The sequence below is a fragment of the Lissotriton vulgaris genome, chromosome 6, assembly GCF_964263255.1.
Source record: "Lissotriton vulgaris chromosome 6, aLisVul1.2, whole genome shotgun sequence".
Lineage (NCBI taxonomy): Eukaryota > Metazoa > Chordata > Amphibia > Caudata > Salamandridae > Lissotriton > Lissotriton vulgaris.
This window is the reverse complement of record NC_141694.1, coordinates 224,779,324-224,802,327: the sequence shown is the minus strand read 5'-3', so window position 1 is coordinate 224,802,327 and position 23,004 is coordinate 224,779,324. Positions and strand designations below refer to the sequence as shown.

The 23,004-nt window shown below is 44.4% G+C and overlaps 1 protein-coding gene across 2 annotated transcripts in view; it reads left to right on the top strand.

Annotated features, from left to right (window-relative positions):
* The window catches only part of TP53I3 (tumor protein p53 inducible protein 3), a 121,982-nt gene that overhangs the window by 81,947 nt on the left and 17,031 nt on the right, over positions 1 to 23,004 (top strand). For both annotated transcript variants that reach the window (XM_086926269.1, XM_086926270.1), the window contains one exon: positions 11,735 to 11,947. In XM_086926269.1, the coding sequence (XP_086782395.1) occupies positions 11,735 to 11,947 (213 nt within the window). The remainder of the gene's footprint in view (positions 1 to 11,734; positions 11,948 to 23,004) is intronic.

Below are 23,004 nucleotides of genomic sequence, written 5' to 3'. Positions count from 1 at the left end.
AGCAAAGGTTTATAATCATTCAGTGCAACAAAGGAAATATTTTTACATCGCACATATAAAGCCTACCCATACACAGTATATATACACTATTATACAGGGGGACAGGGAAGGGGCTGGTGTAGGCTTGGAAAAATAAAATGGGGGATCGTCGACGTTTCGACCCTGGCGCAAAAAGGGAAGTTCACGACCTCTGCTGCGGGTCTTCTTCAGGACAGTGGGGGGACGGGGGACAGGAAAGCACCTGAAAGGGTAAGTATAAATATATTTTACAATTTAATTGGAAGGGATTCCAGTATTAAAGAATTAAAAACGGAATGTTGGGTACATTACCACGAAAGACTTGGAAGGTGTAGCAAGGCCAGATCAGTTGGGCAGTACACCTATGAGGGGTAAGAACAAACGGGGAGACTGTTAGCCCATCTCCAAGGCACAGTCATCCCACAACCAAATTACCAACCAAGAGGTGTGCAGCCCGGTTAAGACTCACCTCTGACTCCGAGTTCAGTTGATGAACGGTTGGTATACAACGAGTAGTCAATATCAATAATGCTACAGGAGGGAGAGAGGATTCAATCAGTCCCATGGTACTACGTGGTGACCAGCAAGCAATTCTCATAAATACAAAAAACTCACCCTAGTCCGGTAAAGCACTGAGCAATGTACCGGTTGCTGTAGGCGAGGAGGACGTAGTTATGGTTCACGTTATCAATAATGCTACAGGAGGGAGAGAGGATTCAATCAGTCCCATGGTACTACGTGGTGACCAGCAAGCAATTCTCATAAATTCAAAAAACTCACCCTAGTCCGGTAAAGCAGTGAGCAATGTACCGGTTGCTGTAGGCGAGGAGGACGTAGTTATGGTTCACGTGGACCTGTGTTTAAAACAAACGACCAGGTAAGGGTCCAAAGTTTGAAATTACCGCCATTAATGGAGCATAGTTATATACAAGGCGGCGGTGGATGCCAAAAGTGATCAATTGTATAAAACGAGCATCCGCCTACAATCACTGACCAACTAGTGTCAGGATAAAGGTTACCGAAATTACCACTGAAGCATAGTAATAAGCAAGGCGGCGGTGGATGCCAAAAGTGATCGAATGTATAAAACGAGCATCCGCCTTTAATCACTGACCAACTAATGTCAGGATAAAGGTTACAGAAATTACCTTATATTCCTTCGTACGTCCCCATGAATCGTAATAGACGGCCGCAAATTTTAAGTTTGGAGTTAGACAACTAAGGGCTCCGTCCGACGGCTTCCGTCTCGCACATCCAGGATAAACCACGTGATCGGACACCGCCAATCACAGTTGATAATATCTAAAAGCTCATGAAGCTCGACGAAGGACTCCAAGGTAATGGAGGTAAACAAGGGACTAGGTTCATTGGGACTTCAAGTTGAAATAAAAAAAGGAAGGACTAGGTGCGTTTTAAAAACGATGTTGGTGCAAGGGGAATGGTGCCGAGCCAAGTATCGCACCAAATTCCCTATTGATTCAAAATAAGAACCCAAAGGTGCAAAGGAACATATTCTGATTTATCATGTATCATGGGTTAACGCTAATACATTTTAGCAACGATTTCATAGACATGTCATAAATTACAAAAAAGAGTGAATGACAATTTTAATAACGGAAATACAGTAATTTACATAGTACAACAATACAAACAATCACAAGCCACAATATGTGTCGGTAGCAAATAAATGGGGCAAAAGCGGCTATTACTGTCTGAAAAGACCTAGTGCCAATAGATTGCATACACAATAGGTGAGGGACTAGACTAATACAGCATAGCTCAGAAACCCCTTCAGAGGAAACCACAATGTAAACAAAGGTCAGCCAATTGGTAATAATGCCATTTGCCTCATTACCTCCTCTTGCTCATTCAGACCCCTATTAACAGTATCGAAGAAATGCATCCATCTGCATTCACGGATGTTGATGGACTGTGCCAAGTTGCCTCCCCTAGGGTTGGGGTTGACTTTTTCAATTACACACCATCTTAAGCTTTCGGGGGTGTGATTAAATTTGACAAAATGGTCGACAAGGGGGGGCTCCCTGCACTTTGCACCGAACCCTACTGCAGTGTTGCAGGATGCGGGTCTTCACCTTCTGAATAGTCTGCCCTATGTACATAAAGCCACAGGGGCAAAAGATGGCATATATTACCCCCATGGTGTTACAATTGGTGTGATTTTTTAGGGTGTAGGTATAGTCATTATAAGTGCATTCCTTGATTTCCATGGCCATAGCACAGGCCTTACAGGATCCACACTTAAAATGGCCTACTACAGTAGGTAGATTCCATAATGTAGTCTGATTCTCCACAGTTTTTTTATGTAACAAAGAATGCACAACATAGTCTCTCACGCTCCTTCCCTTACGGAAGGCATGCATAGGGGGGTCCGGCAGACCTGTCTCTTCTGCCACCATGTGCCAATGGTTATTGACAATCCTTTTGATCTCTGTGCTCCTGGTGTTAAACGTAGTGACACATATCAACCTCTCATCCTCAGTCTCCTTTCGTATTTTGGGTTCTAACAATACCTCTCTGTGACAAAACCATGCTCTTTTACAAGCCTTTTTCACCAGGCTCCTTGGGTAGCCCCTCTCCACTAGTCTGGTCATCAAGATGGTTGACTCAGTAAAGTAGTCCACTTTGCAGCTGCAATTTCTCCGCAATCTCAGGAACTGTCCATAAGGGAGATTGTCCCTGAGGTTGCGGGGATGGTGGCTGGAATATCTTAACAGGGTATTTCTCTCTGTCGGTTTTCGAAACAAGGTGGTATGTAGGACACCCTGTTCCTCCTTAATTGTGATGTCTAGAAAATTTATAGCTTGGTTGCTACACTCCATGGTAAACTGAATGTTTGCATCTCTCCCGTTTAGCCAATTGTGAAAAATTAGTAGATCATTCTTTGAGCCCTTCCACATGAGCAGGACGTCGTCGATATAACGACGCCATAGAGTGATATTCCCTCTATGTGGGTTGTTGTCACAGAGGACCCAATTGTGTTCAAAATGATCCATGTAGATCACTGCCAAGTTTGGGGCAAAACTAGCCCCCATGGCTACGCCATTTATCTGCATAAAGTAATCTCCATCAAAGATAAAGAAATTACGTTTCATAGCGATCTCTAACAGATCTACGATAAACTTGGTAGGGACTCGGTGTGGCCTAATTCTGTCTTCCAACACAGTTCTTATCACCTCCAAGGCAGCATGTTGTGGGATGTTGGTATACAGGGAGGTGATATCCATAGTAACCAATAATTCTTCGGTGGGATTGAATGCTTTCTCATCCACCAACTTGATCACCTGCATGGTATCCCTAAGGTAACAGGCTGTATTCTCTGCGATGGGTTTGATGAAGATGTCAATAAATTTACAGAGTGGTTCAAGAATTGAGCCGCACCCAGACACAATAGGTCTCCCTGGTGGATTATGGTGCCTTTTGTGTACCTTCGGTAAGGTATAGATCGTTGGTAGGCGAGGGTGAGTATTATTAAGGTACTCGTGTTTGTGTTTAGTGATAAAACCCTCAAGTAGAGCGTTATCTGTGACCTTTTTAATGGCCACGGCAATGTCCTTGGTGGGGTTAGCTGATAGTTTCATATAGTTTTCAGCCACCGAAAGCTGGTTACAAATTTCTTTTGTATAATCATCCCTATTCTGAATTACAATTGCCCCGCCTTTGTCGGCGGGCTTGATCACTATGTCCTGATTTAGTTTCAGATTTTGAAGAGCAGTTCTTTCCTGTTTAGAAACATTATACTTCACATATTTCTTGTCCCTCAGTAGTTTGTTTATATCACTCATTACAATTTGCTCATATGCTAACACCTTATGTGGCATCATCTGAGAGGGCGGTGTAAAGGTTGAGGGTGGTCTCAGACCAGTATTACTAAATACTGGCTGGTGTGGTATTTTGTTGAAGAAATGTTTCAAACGGACTTTACGGAAGAACTGGTGAAGTTCCAATTTTAAATTGAAACTATTTGGCAAATTTGTTGGAACAAAAGATAAACCTTTCTCAATGATTTTTTGTTCATCATTAGTCAAAACATGATTGGAAAGGTTGATCAGAGGGCTGGTCTGGTTGACTACGGCGTGGGGCTCTACCACCTGTAGTGTTGTTTGCGAGTTTGAATTTCGCCATGTGATTCCTGTCGGAATTGGACCTGTTTCCCGGACCGTGTCCGTCCCTGATTCCAATTCGTTTGCCCTCTGCCCTGATTCCAGTTGGTTCGACCCCGTCCCTTGGGGCGGCCCCAGGGGCGGCCTCTGCCACGCTGTTCTTGCCATGGGTCCTGCTCTAAAAAATCAGATTGGGGGTCTTGTTGTTCAGAAGTACTGGCAGTGGGTTGCTCAGAGTCTGATCCACTACTTACAGAGGAATTGGAGAAAGTATTATATCTCCTAAATCCCCCTCTGCCCCTAGTGCTGTATCTCCCCTGGGACTCCTGATTATAATAACCCTCTGCCAGATACGGGTAGACAGTTTTCTTATCAAAGAATTTGATATCCTTAGACAGCTTGTCCAATTTAGTAGATTGCGTAAAGATATCAAACTCCTTCAATGTGACTTCCAGTCGCTCTAGGGCTTCTTTGGCATTAAGCAAAGCTGAGTCTTCTATAATCTCCTTTCTTAGATCTCCTATTTCTTTAATCAGACACTCAACCTCCTCCAAAGCAGTCTCCACCCCCAAGACCATCCAATGTCTAGAACAGTTATTTGAGATGAAGCTGAACTTACCCTTAAATTTAGGGTTGTCTACAAAGATCGCAGGCTCATTGCGAACCTGCAAACCTATTGGTATGACGTTTGCTTGTAGATATTGGGTGAGGGAGTGTCCATGTAATCTCGTTCTGATGAGCTTTTTTTCGAGTCTTTCTAATTTGTTAACCTTATCATTTAGTGTTGAGTCGATTGGGGTTGTTATACGACCCAAGAAACTACCACTTCCCTGTTTGTCTATTATGTTTTTAATATAGTCTTCACTATAGGTCAGTGTCTCGTTCTCTGACATATCCTGACAGATATACAAACATACAAAAATGCAAACAATTATAGACAAAGACAACCCTCGCAGGAATCCCTGCTCAAGAGATCATTGAAACCAATGGGGTAAACCCAATCAATCAATAGGACCTGGGTAAATGTATATATATAAAGAAAATGGTCCTAGACACAATTTTATAAAAGACAATACAAATGATATGAGTATTACTTATTCATAGTCAACAAAAAGTCAGACTTAATCTGCACAAACGAACAACCGGAGATGTATTCTTAGCTAATTCAGCTGGAAAAGCAATGAACCCAACACAACAGTATCAAGACAAATTATACTGTAGTTTATTTACATATTCATAAAAATTGTTTCAACAAGAGGAAAAAAGGAAAGTTGGTGCTCAAGTGATGAGAAGAAAAAGGTTGTAAGCAAAGGTTTATAATAATTCAGTGCAACAAAGGAAATATTTTTACATCGCACATATAAAGCCTACCCATACACAGTATATATACACTATTATACAGGGGGACAGGGAAGGGGCTGGTGTAGGCTTTGAAAAATAAAATGGGGGATCGTCGACGTTTCGACCCTGGCGCAAAAAGGGAAGTTCACGACCTCTGCTGCGGGTCTTCTTCAGGACAGTGGGGGGACGGGGGACAGGAAAGCACCTGAAAGGGTAAGTATAAATACATTTTACAATTTAATTGGAAGGGATTCCAGTATTAAAGAATTAAAAAGGGAATGTTCGGTACATTACCACGAAAGACTTGGAAGCTGTAGCAAGGCCAGATCAGTTGGGCAGTACACCTATGAGGGGTAAGAACAAACGGGGGGAGACTGTTAGCCCATCTCCAAGGCACAGTCATCCCACAACCAAATTACCAACCAAGAGGTGTGCAGCCCGGTTAAGACTCACCTCTGACTCCGAGTTCAGTTGATGAACGGTTGGTATACAACGAGTAGTCAATATCAATAATGCTACAGGAGGGAGAGAGGATTCAATCAGTCCCATGGTACTACGTGGTGACCAGCAAGCAATTCTCATAAATACAAAAAACTCACCCTAGTCCGGTAAAGCACTGAGCAATGTACCGGTTGCTGTAGGCGAGGAGGACGTAGTTACGGTTCACGTTATCAATAATGCTACAGGAGGGAGAGAGGATTCAATCAGTCCCATGGTACTACGTGGTGACCAGCAAGCAATTCTCATAAATTCAAAAAACTCACCCTAGTCCGGTAAAGCACTGAGCAATGTACCGGTTGCTGTAGGCGAGGAGGACGTAGTTACGGTTCACGTTATCAATAATGCTACAGGAGGGAGAGAGGATTCAATCAGTCCCATGGTACTACGTGGTGACCAGCAAGCAATTCTCATAAATTCAAAAAACTCACCCTAGTCCGGTAAAGCAGTGAGCAATGTACCGGTTGCTGTAGGCGAGGAGGACGTAGTTATGGTTCACGTGGACCTGTGTTTAAAACAAACGACCAGGTAAGGGTCCAAAGTTTGAAATTACCGCCATTAATGGAGCATAGTTATATACAAGGCGGCGGTGGATGCCAAAAGTGGCCTTGCTACACCTTCCAAGTCTTTCGCGGTAATGTACCCAACATTCCCTTTTTAATTCTTTAATACTGGAATCCCTTCCAATTAAATTGTAAAATGTATTTATTCTTACCCTTTCAGGTGCTTTCCTGTCCCCCGTCCCCCCACTGTCCTGAAGAAGACCCGCAGCAGAGGTCGTGAACTTCCCTTTTTGCGCCAGGGTCGAAACGTCGACGATCCCCCATTTTATTTTTCAAAGCCTACACCAGCCCCTTCCCTGTCCCCCTGTATAATAGTGTATATATACTGTGTATGGGTAGGCTTTATATGTGCGATGTAAAAATATTTCCTTTGTTGCACTGAATTATTATAAACCTTTGCTTACAACCTTTTTCTTCTCATCACTTGAGCACCAACTTTCCTTTTTTCCTCTTGTTGAAACAATTTTTATGAATATGTAAATAAACTACAGTATAATTTGTCTTGATACTGTTGTGTTGGGTTCATTGCTTTTCCATCTGAATTAGCTAAGAATACATCTCCGGTTGTTCGTTTGTGCAGATTAAGTCTGACTTTTTGTTGACTATGAATAAGTAATACTCATATCATTTGTATTGTCTTTTATAAAATTGTGTCTAGGACCATTTTCTTTATATATATACATTTACCCAGGTCCTACTGATTGATTGGGTTTACCCCATTGGTTTCAATGATCATTTTGAATAAACATCCAAATAAATTAAGAAAGAGCAAAAAAAAACAGCTTATCTGGGCATGGCTCTTCCCCTGCACTTTATCTGTATAGTTCTTAGGCTAACATTATTTCCCCTTCACCGAGCTGCCTTCTTATAGTGCTCCAGAGGCAACTGAGTACTTGTATTTGTAAAATAGTAATTGAATGCTCTCCTTGCTTAGCATATTCACATCCTTTCTGCACCTATCGGATCATGGCACACTGGATATTTTATGCTGTCCGGGTCATGGGGTTGCTGTCCCTTTCATGTTGTGCTTTACTTTTGAAGTGTACATTATTAACTTGTGCAGGCTCAGTAAATTCAAACTAGGATTAGCTATCTCTCTTCCATGTGCACCGGATCATAAATCCCTGATCAGAAAAATGAAATAGTATTGTTAGTAGTTTACTTTCAATGCATTATTTATTAGGCTCAGTGTACTTCAACGTGTCACAGTGGTTTAGATTAGAGACGTAGCACCCAAATACACAAAATGCAAAACATATGCTCACCCTGAACTTTAAGGATTTGGGTTGGCTGCCAAAATGCTCTGTCATGTTCAGCTGCTGTACCCTCAGCACGCCTCTCTAACCTGTCAGTAATTAGCCAAGACCCCTCCCTATTCCCAAATACATTTGGCAGCCTTCCTGTCTGTGGTCCAAAGGTCAATGAGCCATTCATTCTTGCTTTCTTGACTGATGTCTCTCTCTTGTTTGCTTTAATTTGTTGTAGCCCAACATTCCCTTTCAAACATATTGTGTGAATACAAGCATCTTACATGTGCTGTTAAGCACACCCTTGATGCCCACAGTTGAGGAAAATTACAGCCATTATAATTCTGATACTCTTAATTCTTGTTTTGAATCTTTCACAGTAGGTTGGCAGTTTTACAAGGCAAGTACTACAAGAAATTAAATCTCCGGAGATCACGGTCACCATTCTTTGAGAGGGTGTAAGTGTCTTTCGGTTTGCCTGAACCCTACTCCCACCTGTGCACCAACTGCCCTATTCTACTTTCTTTTTACAAACTCGCAAGCTTGTAAAATACTACGATCTTCGTTTTGAACATTTTTGCTTACTCTGTTGCCTTTCTTTCGAACTGGTTGAGAATCTTAATTAATGCCCAAACAGTTCTGGGGTAGAAGAGCACATATGTCCGACCACACTTGAATCCGATCGGATGTGCAGAACTTTCTGGATGAGAGGTGCCTTTTTCCTGGAAGATGTGTCCAGAAAAAATAATTACTGAAAGCCTGAGTAGCAATGCATGTTGCTGTCTTATAATTGTCTAGAGTAGGTACCGGTCTTTTAAAGACCAGCATACCCACCTTTGTTTTAGTGAAATTCGCATGAAGCCTCCTAAGATAGCCGAGCTGTTGTATGATTGTATAATGGTCACATGAAAGATGTATAAATGAATCTGTTCTCTTTAGTTAACATTTCGGTGCTTTTGAAATGCTAAATGTGTGCAGTTTCCTCAAAAGAGGATTCATCGGGTCTAGACTGGAATGAAGGGAGATTTCAATTAAATTCTGTTAGCACTATTTGAATCAAAGATGCAGTCACCTGAATAATCACAATTTCCTTATCCAACAAAAGCTTTTATAGCACTGAGTATGAAGATCAGTGATCGCGGTGGCAGAGAATATTGTCTCCAGAGAAGTTGTCTTCGATGTTAGTAATTTTGCGTTGCTGGAAGCTGTTGGCTCAAACAATTTATGCATGGAAATGACTAGGAAGCAGCCTCTTTAATAAGATTATGAAGATGCAACAATCCTTTGAACCAATGGATTGCTGTCTCATTTTTATTTTATAATGTATTATCTGGGGTGCTTAAGAGGGCTACAGTAGCTTACAGATAATTGTTGCAAGAATATGCTAAGATTATGTTGCTAGACGTGCAGTTTACGGAGGATTCAAGTCTCATCCAAAGCCCAGTAGCAGACGTTAATCCACTTGCTTCAAGACTGCATCTCAGTTGATGTTTATCTAGCAGAACATATGATGTCAGTATTATCTTCTGTAGCTCCTAAAAGTCTGAAAACTAGTAACCAGGATCTTAAATTCAGAAATGGCATGGACAGGCTGTCAGGTTGACAACCGAATGGAGAAGTGAAATGTCAGACCCCTTTAGTGAATTGGGAGATCTTGAATCTGATGCAGATCTGGAAAGTTGTCCTGCAATAGGAGCAAGAGTGACCCAAAATTAGCAAGGCCCAAATGGGACAAGCACTGTCATTTTTGAATTGCTGCTCTTCAATATCGAGCTGGTTAGATGCATGAGAGGAATCTGTTGAAAAGCATTACGACTTTTCCACTTCTGTTTGAAAACAAATGGCAAACTTCGGGCAAGCTGTGACCACAAAGGAAAGCTACTGTTCCTAAAAACGAACGCAATGTGACTTACCACCCGTTTCTGCGATGCATGATAGAATCTGCTCAAAGTATCTTCTAGATAGATAGATCTTCTTTTTCAACTAAACTATTGCTGCTCAGTTTTCCATAAGGACTTGAAAATACTTTTCCCCAGAGTAGAGAAATCAAGGATGTGAGTCCCAGGAAAATGGAATTAAGTTCTAGTTGGCTGATGTGAAGAGCTTTTCCTGAATAATCAAGAATGGTCTATCACATGCTTCAGTTAATATGCATTTCAGCTTAGTTTTACCAAGATAAATTGAGACGTCGTGAATTGACACACCGGAGTAAGAAAAGGACAGAACCTGGATGGTCTCCAAGACTGGAGAGACTCCAACACAAGGCTGACTACTCCTCTTGACAGCTGGACGGAAGTTGTTTAGAGCTTGATGCTGCTGAAGAGTTCTCATTTGCAAACTTACCAAAGGAACAACATGAATACTATAGGTGATGGGGCCTGCGCTCTCCATTCTGACACTGACTTTGTCACAAATGAACTGTTTTGCTGCCCCCATGTGTGTGGCATGAAACCAGATGGGATTTACAGGGATAGATGGTGAACCCCAAGTTGGGTATAGAGCGGCACACTTTCCAGAGCTGTCTAAACATTGTTCTGAATAGGTTTCACCAGCCAGCCATGTAGAGTAAGGAATCTAGGGAGCCTCTTGAAAGCAAAGATGACCTGCCACAACAGAGTGCGCCTTCTCCTGCTTACATATTGCAGAGGAAGAGTTTAGATCCAATGCAGCTCTCTTTAGTTGATTGCATATTTTTAGAAGGCATACTATGGAGCACTGGCGAGCAGCTGGAAGTGTGGGTTAGGAAACAGTGACCCCAATGACCTCTTTCTGGCTATGAAGACTACCATATAGTAGGGGGTTTCTGTTCTGAGGCTGGCAAGTAAGCATTTACAGCTGTAGCATTGACTTAAGTAAATCTAGGCAATCATGCTTATATATTTGGAGTTTATCGATAAAGATCAAAAAGTAAATCATAGCTCTGCTTGGCTTCTTGGATTATCAAGGGGGCTTACTCACTACTGAAAACTACTGATCATGCATCACAGCACTACACTTTTTTACATTAAATGCCTCCTTTTGTTAGGACATACTAAAAAACCTTGTTGTAGGTCATACTTGATACCACCATATAATACCTCATAATGCAGTGACAGCACTACCTACCTTCTCTGATCGTCTGGTGAGTGTCTGCCCGGTACAGCCTAATACCCCCGCCATTACAATGCTTTTTTCCTTAATTGTACAAGAGTTCCATAAGCTGATCTCCTTTCATCTGTGCTCACACCTTTTTAATTTAGTACTATCCTGTGGTCAAAGTATGAGCTATCATTCTCTTATCCATTCTAGTGGTACCCTGTACCCTGCATATGATGCCCCATGCCAGGCTCAGCTGGTGTCCTGGCCTTGTACCCCTTTGATATTATTTTCTATTTTTTGTGGTTCCACTATTAAATATTTTTGTCTTTTCATTGCTGCCTTCATTTTACCCTATGTTATTCTCTCTCGGGTCTTTTAAAATTGCAAATGATTTTCTCTTCCATGGTAAGGACTAAATGTGCATACCTTTCTGAGGAGCATTGGGCATCACCCATCTCCCCCAGCTTTCTAGAGCAGAAATTCTTAGGTGTATAGTACACATCATGTACTATGTCGTAGGTTAGAAGTGCCTACAAAATCCATAAGGGAAAACCAAAGGCTGGATAGAATGTTTGATGTCAAATGCAATCAAGAGAGGCCAGTGGCCTGATGGGCTTGAGTAGATTGCAGCATACAAAGTATTGTGGTGCTGAGTGAATTGTTAATTTCTCACTATTTAATTGATACATCTGGCCCTCCACTAGTGAGTGTATAGAGGCATCTGCTGGGTGTCTCTAGACACAGTGAGTACTTCAACTCAACAAATAGTGTTTAGCTGTTATACTGTACTGCTCTACTACATTAGGATTCACTCTGATATCACATAGTAGATAACTGCTTGTAATATTATTCATACCTTTTGATGCAGGCAAAGTACAAAAGGGAGAGACTGTGCTGATCCATGCTGGAGCCAGTGGTGTAGGGACAGCGGCAATTCAGCTGACCCGATTGGCAGGCGCGATCCCCATTGTTACAGCAGGCGCTAAGGAAAAACTTGGGATGACTGCAAAGCTTGGGGCGGCTGCAGGCTTCAACTACAAGGAGGAGGACTTCAGTAAAAAGGTTCTGGAATTCACCAAAGGTAAGATTAAAATACATATCACAATATTACAGTAAGAAAGGAACAAGGGCTCCAAGTATTATTTCCCATGGCATTTTGGTGTGTACCCTACGAAAAACATTGCTTAGTAAACTGGATTGCCCTGTGAGGGACTTAGAAGTTCAAATTAATCTGTGGCTGTCCTTCTGACAGTGGCGGCTAGCAGTAAGAAAATGTAGTGGGATGCGATGGCATTTTAATATAAAGCTGTCCCCTACTTACAACTTCAAGGGAGTGCTCCTCTATAGACCCCCTGGGAACAGATCTGCATTCCTTGATAACCTTAGTAACATCACTGAGTCTATAGTTACAGAAGAATCTACCACAATTATGGGCGACTTCAACTTCTATCTGGAGCAAAGCAGCGATAAGGACACTATTTCCCTCATATCCGACCTAGAAATAATGGGCCTCAGTCAACTGGTCACGACCTCCACCCATCAAGCAGGTCATACGCTAGATGGAATTTTTTCAAATGTAGAAGGTCTGTGCATAGCCTCAGTTCTCCCCATGACATGGACTGACCACTCAGTCATTCTTAGCAGCCTCACTATCAAAGGCTCGCCGAGAAAAAAGGCTGCTCACACGAACAGTGGCACTTTTAAAGCATGGAAGGACATCAATTCCAATGACCTTACGATGCTGTTAAACAACACCATCCCGGATCTATCCACTGACCCCAATACCGCCACCAACCAATTTCAGAAATGGTTGGCCGAAGCCACCACTCAGTTGGCACCTACCAAATCTCTGTCAAAGAACAGAAATTTGCCTAAAGCTCAGTGGTATACAAAATAACTGAAAATTCAAAAACAACTAACTAGGAACAGAGAACGGCACTGGCGAAGAACTTATGACAGCGAAAATAAGGAAAAATATAAACAAGCACATGCTTCTTATAAAGCTATGATAGTAGCAGCAAAAAAACACTATTTCACCACCAATATAGAGACCGCGAAAAATTCTAGCAGACAGCTATATAACATTGCTAAAACCCTTTCTGGAAACACCCCGGACCTTAACCCCCCCCCATCACAAGCACTATGTGATGCCTTATCCAAGTTCTTTTTCACGAAGGTCAATGACATCTACCAAGCGTTTAACTCTAACCCTGCTAGCAGTCCTGCTATGTCCTCAATGATCACACCGAAAAACACCATGACCAATTTTAAACCCCTCACCACGGATCAAATTAAGGGCATAGTAAAATCGATCAAAGCCGGGTCAGCTCTGGATCCTTGCCCAACCTCGGTGATCGCAACCGTACCAGACACAGTCATTCCCATTATCACACATGTCTGTAACACTATACTGACATCTGGAATTTACCCTGATTCATTAAAAAACACGCTGATTAAACCCCTGCTAAAAAAGCCTGGTCTAGATAAAGGTGAATTAAAAAACTATCGCCCTATCGCGAGCCTCCCTTTTCTAGCAAAAGTCACCGAAAAGGCCATGAACCAGCAACTCTCGGAATTCATTGAGAGTCATAACCTGCTGGATGATACTCAGTTCGGTTTCCGTAAACACCATTGAACAGAAACTGCTCTCATCAAGGCAGCTGATGACATAAGAGTCATCCGTGATCAGGGAGGAACAGCACTGCTCGTCCTTCTTGATCTCTCAGCGGCCTTCGACACGGTCGACCACAAGATCTTGGTCGACCGTGTCGAAAGGATGGGTATTCAGCTTACTGCCAAGGATCTTCTTGCCTCTTTCCTGGCCAACAGAACCCAGGCGGTCACCATGGGTCTTTTCCAATCAGCGGATCTGTCGTTGCCGTGTGGGGTTCCCCAAGGCTCATCCCTCAGTCCGACACTATTTAATATCTATGTGTCGGACCTTGCTAGTGTCATCAAAGCACACGGGATGAGCCTCACCTCATACGCTGACGACACCCAGCTGGTTTTGGCCATAAAGGGCGATGGACAGGAGGTGGCAGAAAGATTCCAAAGGGGGATGATTGCTATCGGTGAGTGGATGGCAAGAAATTGCCTGAAGCTCAATTCCGATAAAACTGAGGTGGTCATCTTTGGCAACCTTCTGCCAGCCTGGTCGGCAGCTTGGTGGCCATCGGCTCTTGGTGTCCCTCCTACCCCCACCGCTAAGGTCAGAAACCTAGGAGTGACATTTGATGACAAGCTCAGTTTCATGGCCCATGCAAATAAGGTGGCAGCTAACGCCCATTTTAAGCTCAAAATAATAAAAAAGATCATCCCTTATTTACCAGATTCAGCAGCCAAGACGTTAGTCACCTCCCTGGTCCTGACATCGTTGGATTACTGCAACGGTCTATTGCTCAATGCACAAAGCAGAGTCACGAAAAAGCTTCAGACTGTGCAGAATGCAGCGGCACGCGTGCTATCCAAAAAACCCAAGTTTGCTCCCATCTCGGACACCCTGAAAGATTACCACTGGCTAACCATCCAAAATAGGGCTAAATTCAAAGCACTATGCATAGTCTATAAGACCCTGCAGGATCAAGGACCGCGCTTCCTCAAAAAGCTACTAATTCCTTATAATCCGTCCAGAACACTTCGTTCCTCCTCGCTTAACCAACTGGTGGTTCAACGAAGTAGAACAGTCTCATGGGGTGACCGCCGCTTTTCTATCGCAGCCCCCAAAATCTGGAACGCCTTACCGAACCACATTAAAATAAGTTCCACACTCCTCCAGTTCAGAAAGAAACTGAAGACGTGGTTATTCAACCAGTAAACCCAGCCACTAACCTTCTGATCAGGGATAGACAGCATTGCATACTAGCGCCGAGACGCCTACGGGTAATTGCACGCGCTCTACAAATGCCATTAAATAAATAAATAAATAAAACAGCCTATCTTAAACGTGGCGACTCCCGCTTGGTGCAGCACTTCTTTCCCGGCGATCCTTGTGTCCACAAGCAGGAAAGGGAAAGACTTCCTTCCTGCTCGTGGAATGCGAATCCAACCAACCCTGGAGCTGCTTTCATGTTGTTTTCAGCAAGAGAGCAGCTCCAGGATTGGTTGGAGCAGGCTAACCAAGCTCTCATTTTGAGGCTGAGGCCTGTGCCTGCAATCTTCCGGCTGTTTTACAGCCCTTAGATTGCTGCGTCTACAGTGTACATGACAGATAGGATGGCTGTAGACAGCCAGCTAATCTGACATGCACTTTGTCTGGGGCAGCAGTAATGCTGCAATTGCACAGGCCTCCTGTCTGTGCATACATAGGAAAAATGTTCTCCAGAGAACTGGCTGCTGACATGTAAATGTCAACATCAGAAAAGTACAGGTACACTTGATGCCAAAGGTGATTTTTCTTTTTTTAAACTGGTGCAAATAGAACTGCGTTAGATATTGTTTTCAACACACTTTTTTTATGCAGGGTAATGTTAAATCTTTCCTGTTGGATGCTTGCCATCATTTGATGCAGGTGGAGGCTTGTGACCCTCTACTTCCAAGGGAGTTGGGTGTGCGCAGTGTAACATGCCCCCCTCTATTTATATCAAGACAATAAGGCAAGGAAGACCCTTTCATGAAAGCCTGGGAATCACGTAATCTAGAACATTAAAACAATGGTTAGCCTATCACAGTTGTAAAAAATGTGAACTTGGTTAAAATAATCATCTTCATGAAATGCATTAAATCGATGATATAACCAGTGTTCCTGAATGTAATTTATTTGTGCAACTCTCACATGCATGGACAACTACAAACTAACTTTAAATGCAATGCTTGTATTCACATATACAATAATATTGGGAAGAGCATATAATACATTTTTCTTCAAGGAAGGACACCATTTAAAGGCAAATATGAAAAGAGGTGATTCCGCTCAGTATTCCTAATGCTTGCTTGAACTGCCTAAGCATGTTTTGTCGCTCAACTTTGATATTTCTTTTCAAGCATCATCTTCTGTCAGCCAGGTGAATGACCGGCATATCCGTGAAAGAGGGTTTTCAGTCGTCTGGCATGCAGACAAATAATTGATTGTGCTGGGCTTTACATCTCATCCGTTTCCTCCGATTTCATTTCCCTTATTCCATGCATTCTTAGAATGTGTATGGTTGTGGGTGAGTTTGAGCAAGAGGGATATTTTTCATAGGGTTACCATAGTATCTGCTGCAAGGCTGGCAGAAGCTACCTCTATGGCACACAGCTATTCCATAAGAAGGATGGATGTGTGCCAAACAACCTTCAGCCTAAGCTTCTTGCTCTATGTTGCCCCAAGAGAAGTGGTGGCTGGCATCTACTGTGCCGGTTATTAAGCTCCGGATATCTTCCGATGAATTGCATCCTGCTGGGTTGGCACCATTCCTGGCGCTGCTCTCAGGCTGTGAGCCGTGCCCTGATTGGAGCGAGTAGCCTCACTCAGCGCTTCCCAGCCCTGGAGGCCTGCACTTACTCTAACTTAGCTGTCTTAAGACAGTTGAGTTAGAGGTTTCAAATTGGTTATGTCTGGCTGGCCATCGCAAGATGGCCGGTCAAAGAGACATGCGCACTTTAAAAAGAGCACAAACAGCCTACCCTCCTCCCTGCTGCTGTCATTCAGCCATGGCCATGCCCCAGTCCTGATACTCGGTTCAGGACAAGAGGATGAAAAATAAAATTACCATTTCATGTTCAAGGCATATGAGCTGCAGATCGTACACTTAGCAATAGATCGCCACCTGGTGATGGGCTCGGATGATTGCAGGTTGTTGTCTTCTTGGAAGAAGTCTTTGTAGTCACGTGATAGGGGACTCCTCCCTTGGACAATACTGCGCATGGTCATCGACTCCATCCTCAGATTGTTTTTTTCCGCCACTCGGTTCGGATGAAAGTTTTCCGCTCCGGCTAGAAAAGACTTTTTCAGCAACTTCGAAGCGTGAAACTTTATATAAACATTTTCGACATCAAGTCAAGTCAAGTCAATAGCACTTTATTTCGATTAATTAAAATCATAAAAGCAGTTACAGAAGTACATTATACAAAAATATTAAAAAGCATTAAAATATTTATCATTAATATACACTATTATACATATAACGTATAAAAAAATACACAAAAGCAAAATAGTGTTAATGGGCATATCTGAAAGTTAAAAATACCAAAATTCATTGACAGAGGGATATTAACTCTTCTCCAAGACTCTAAGTGCCACTCTCTTGTTCTTGTTACGCACAGCAGCCACCAGGAAGCTAGCAACCCCAAACATCACTTTCGGGGTGCTTAACAGTTGTAAAAACATCAGTGCTGGTTTAACTTGGGTAAATCCTGCTTCTCTTAACAGAGGCACTAGGTGTTGTTTCCTGATGTCAGAATAGTGCTGACAAAACATAATGAAATGGAGAAGGGTTTGGGGAAAAACGTTATCACAACTACAGGGGGGTATAAAGTCTGGTTTCCCCCACACATATGAAATACCCAGGGTATACTGAACAATATTTAATCTGAATCTAATTAAGAGATGTCGATGATATGGTATAGATACAATTCTGAGGTACGGTTCTAGGTGTGGAGTAGTCTTTAAAACATAAATAGATCTAACAAGAGGTTTATTCATTTCCACATATTCCCGCTCTTGCTCAACCATCCTCATAAAGTTCGTCATTATCCACTTCAGATCACTTTTTTGCAACATCACCAGCTACATTCCGGTGCGTCGACGCGGGCCGTTGGGCCTATTGGCGCCGTACGGCCTACGCCTCATGGACAGAACTCCATTCAAGAGATGCCCGGTATGTCGAGCAAAATTCCCTCACAGCGACCATCACGAGGTCTGCAACCTCTATCACCGGAACACGACGAGTCGACCTGCACAGCCTTTGCCTCCTTCCGATCGAAGAAGACCATTCGGGATCGGAGGGCCCGTCGACACGAGATGAGGAGATCAGCGCCAGCACCGGAGGCCATCTTTCAGGAGGAGATCGTCGGAGAGGACGTCTCCGGGGACGAGGATTCACTCGAAGATATCTCCGAGGACGAGGCTCCACTCGTCGCTGAGGAAGACTCGTCTGATCTCCAGATCATATCGGGGGCAGAGGACTCAGACGACTCGATTCCATCTCGGCAGCCCGTGAGTACTCCTGCCCCTGCACAACATACACTACCCAAGCCAAAGGCAGCGGTCGGCACTCCGCCCATGGGGCCCAGTCGAGACCGAAATCTACCCTCAGATGCCCCGCCTTCGGGCTCGGCTGCGAGGAAAAAGACTACCCCTTCCGGTGCCTTGGTACCGAAGAAACCATATGTGCCAATTCCACCTCCTCCATTGGCACCGAAACATCCTTCGACACCGAAGCCAAGACGCCCTTCAATGCCCAAAGACAAAGATCCTTCGGCACCCAAACCAAAAGACACATCGGTGCCGAAGCCAAAAACTGTACCGGATCCGAAAGCTTCGACTCCGAAACATTCCAGTTCCAAAAATAAAGATGGAAAGCCAGAGTCCGAAGCTGCAGGGCCAACAAGACCTGTCTCCACGCCGAAATCTCCAACATCGGTACCAAAGACTCCAATGCCTGATACAGAGATACCTAACCCCTCTAACAAGCCTACTGAGCCGAAACCACCTTCGGCACCGAAAAATTTGCCACAGGACTCGATAACTCCTCCGAAAGCAAAAAACACTAAACAACCCCTATCAGCACTGAAAAAATCGACGCCGAAGAAGATTGTAGAGGAGGAGGAACTGTTCAGACCAGATCCTAAACAGAAAAAGTTCTAGATCAATCCAAAAACTGGACATGTGGAAGCAATTCCTTACAAGAAGAGACCAGCAGACACACCACTTCTACCTGTGGTTCCTGTTCAACTTCTCCAATGCACCCTTCCTCTCCTTCACCTTCTTCCTCTCCTATCCTTCCTTATATTGAACCTATAGCTTCTCCTGTTCAATCTCCTGCATCATCACACCACACTGACGAGGAGTATGAACTAGGTGGGGGGAATGACGTACCAGAGCCACATGCACACCCTTTAGATGAAGATGTCAATCCAGAATATCCTAATGATGACGATATATATGGTTTTCCACCACACAATGTGCCAGACATTCCTGATCCTCAGTACTACCCATCAAAACCTTCCCCTCCAGAAGATAGTATTGGGTTAGAGCTGCCCTTTACTATGGGGTTCCAATGCACTCTGATACCATTGATGAGGATTTTTTACTGAACACATTTGAGCAGTCACAAAGGTCTACGCAAATACTACCCATGATCAAAGGAGTCATTAAACATGCTCCAGACATATCTAAAGACCCGGTACGATGTTGGATGTTAAATCCGAGAATAGAAAAGAAGTACAGACCAGCACCATCTGATCCAGTCTATATTAACCCCTTCGCTGCTGATGACGAGCTCAGCTCGTCATCAGCCACGGGTGGCGTGTGCTGATGACGAGCTGAGCTCGTCATGTAACGCTGTATTTTTAAAAATGCCGCACAGCGCAAAAATCACTGCAGCAGCGATGCGGTTAAGGGACATCTGCCACTAGACTCTTTGGTAGTGTCTAATGCACGTAAAAGAGCCAATTCCCAGACCTCTGGTGACACGCCCCCGCCTGACAAAGAATCTAAAGTTATTGATGCGTCAGGGAAACGGATTTATGCGCAGGCAACAAACATATGGCGCATAGCAAACACACAAGCCTTACTCTCTAGCTATGACAGGGCTCACTACTACCATTTAGAACAAGCATTTGCAATGCAATAGGTCTCCCAGTAATTAAGTTTGAGCTTTTGGCATTGCTAAATATTGCAACACTAATTGCAACAAAAGTCAATAAATTGTAGGCCACTAAAAAGTGTATTTATTTTTGTAGCAATGGTGGCATGCTGCACTTTAGATGAATATGTTTAAAAGTAAAGTGTGCCATACTGCGATTACTGCAATAGTTAATTGTGGATGCGTTAACAATTGATGTGTGCAGTGATAGCTAGTGGTGTGTGTGCCTGTAGAAATTGTGCACTGATGGCTGGTGGTGTGTGCACTGCTGGCTGGTGGTGTGTGTGACTGGTGAAAGTATGCACTGACGGCTGGTGGTGTATGTGTGCTTGGTGAAAGCGTGCACTGACGGCTGATGGTATGTGGATGACTGGTGAAAGTGTGCACTGACGTCTGGTGGTGTGTGCCTGGTGGAAGCATGCACTGGTGGTGTTTGTGCCCGGTGAAAGCGTATACTGATGACTGATGGTGTTTGTGTCTGGTGAAAGTGTTCACTGATGGTGTGGTGGTGTGTGGTTGTGTGTGTGTGTGTGTGTGTGTTGTTGTGTGTGGTTGTGTTTCTGTGGTTGTATTTATGGTTGTGTGTGTGGTTGTGTTTGTTGTGGTGTGGTTGTGTGTGGGTGGTTGTGTGTGTGGTTGTGTGTTGTGCGTGTCGTGTGTGTGTGTGTGTGTGTGTAGTGTGTTACTCCATTGAACCTAAGCATTTCTACACAGTAGCAATGATGCATGCTGGCATAAAACTACAAATATGTATAAGATGACAGTTGGTAGTTGATACACCCAACATTAGTCTTGCTGTGGGCTTATGCACTATACTTCCCCCCGTAATTCCTTGCCTAACCACCTCATACTGGAAATGCATCACTCCAAATTCAGAAGAGTCCTAGAGTCCCAACTTTTGGCCATGCCTCTCAGATAATTCTGTGCTTCTTTTGACTGCGCAAACATCAGTGCTTTAAATGGGCCGGTACTCAGTACCTGCACTTCTTAATTTGAAAGGGAGAGTACCTGCACTTCTCAGCACTCCTCAGTACATTTAATGGGAGAGTACTGGCACTTCTCTGGAGCAAACATGTACTCTACAAAGTGATACCTCCATTTTTGTATTTCCATTTAAAGCACTGACAAACTTCCTGTCCTTATTCAGTCAATCAGATGCCTAACCAGTACTTCCTAGCACCTGGGCGTGACTACCTCCCCACCATGCTTTATTCTCTTTGTCGACCTAGTTTTAACTTGGTTTGGCCCACCCTACCCCACCTCGGACCTTTCTTGGTTTTATACTGCTTCACATGGTATGCACGCCGTTACTTCCATTCGGAGTGTTTCTTGCAATACATCTTGGAATAAATAAATAGGTTCTCATAGAAACGAATCCTTTAGTGTGTGGGTGCAGCGTTCGAACTACACCGGGCTCCATTCTTTCTGAAGAGGCAATGGACCTGGGCTGAAGGAGGGAACTTCGGACATAGTTTGGGAAAATCATCCCGTTCTTCAGTCCTGCACATAACCCCTGGTTGCTGCTGCGCGTGCTTTCCGTGTTATCTTTGAATGCTCCCGAAGGCGCTGATGCAGCTCTTTTCACAGGCGCAGCTATTCAGAGCCGCTGCTTTTTCCCATTTCAAGGAAACGCATCTTTGACCCTTCACATGACCCGAGCCTCGGCGTCACCACGAGCCAGGAAAGCCCCTGCAGGCCCGGCGGAGCCTGTCTCCACGGCCTGGCCGCCTCTGGATGTGCGTAAATCCAGCACTACCCATGCGGCTGTACGTGGGCTCTTGTTCCGAGGCTACACAGCGAGGCCGTTACAGTGACTGCTTGACAAGGAGCTGTGCTCGGCACCACTAGCTTGTTAATTGTTCCTGGGTCCTGTTCTGTGGTGGTGGGGGGGGTGGAGCGTTGAAGTGCCGCGAACGATGCGCAGCCTCACCGGAAGTCAGGCAAGGTCGCCTGTGACGGGGGTGTGGCCGCGTCCGGACCGGAAGAGGAGGCAGGCGGAGTGAAAGCGTCTCGCGGCTCCTGTGAGCGGTGGAGAGCCCCGGGGCCGCCAGAAGGAGGTAGCGCAAGTGTTCCACATGCCCGGTGCCTGCCGCCTGCGGAGAGCGGAGTCCCCCGAGATTGGCCCGGTAAGTTGAAAAAGGCTGGGGGGTTTAGGTGCACTCGTGTGTGTGTGCGACCGGGGGGGGGGCTTGTTGCACTTGTGTGTGTGTGCCGCATGTGTGTATGCGTGGGGGGCGTGTATGTCTCTGTATGTATGTGTGTGCGTGCATGGGCGCTTGTGTGTGTGTGTCTGTGTGTGCGCATGCGTGGGTCTTGGAGCTTTCCAGGAGAGGAGACAGGAGCTGGCCACAGAGAGCGCGTTCGCATACGCGTGGCCCGCTCAATTCCCTGCGCGTGGCCAGCTCCTGTCCCCTCTCCTGGGAAGCAGAGTCGGTCACAATAGGTCTCTGGCGAGACCGCGCTTTGCGCGGTTAACGCCGGAGACCTAAAAACTAATGGAGCACCTCCCAGATCAATACAAAGATCAGGCAGCAGAGCTCTTACAAGAAGGCAAATTAATATCCAATGCCTCAATTAAATGTGCACTAGATGTAGCTGATACAGCATCCAGAGCAGTCAATACTAGTGTTATACTCAGACGTCATGCGTGGTTACGCATTTCAGGTTTTAAACCAGAGGTACAGACTACCATCTTGAACCAGCCCTTAAATCAGAGCCAGTTGTTCGGGCCGGAAGTAGACCACACACTAGAAAAGATGAAGAAAGACACGGACACAGCTAAGTCTATGGGTGCATTACAAGCCACACAGACTAGAAGTTCTTTTTGCTGCTCCTTTTATAGAGGAGGCTCCAAGCAGACCGGCACAGATACAACATCATCTTTTAAGACGCACACACAGACCTCCTCTAACAAAGGCTACTTTAGAGGAGGATACAGAGGCAACAATAATAAGGGAAGAGGTAAAGGTAATAACAACAACCGCTCCTCTTCCACTTCCAAACAGTGACTTCCCTCTGCCTCCCCTACAGTATTCCACTCCTGTGGGGGGCAGATTATCACAGTTCCTACCTGTCTGGAATTCCATCACAACAGACAGATGGGTAAGACAAATTATCCAACATGGCTACTGTCTAGAACTCACAGCAACCCCCCCAAACATACCACCCAGGCAGCGTCCAATGTCCACAGAACATATAACTCTGCTTCAGCAGGAAGTTCTAGCACTTCAACAAAAAGATGCTATTCAAGTAGTTCCTTTAGAGGAACGGGAACAGGAGTTTACTCCCTGTACTTCCTAATTCCCAAGAAGGACGGAACATTAAGACCAATTCTCGACCTCAGGCCCCTCAACCA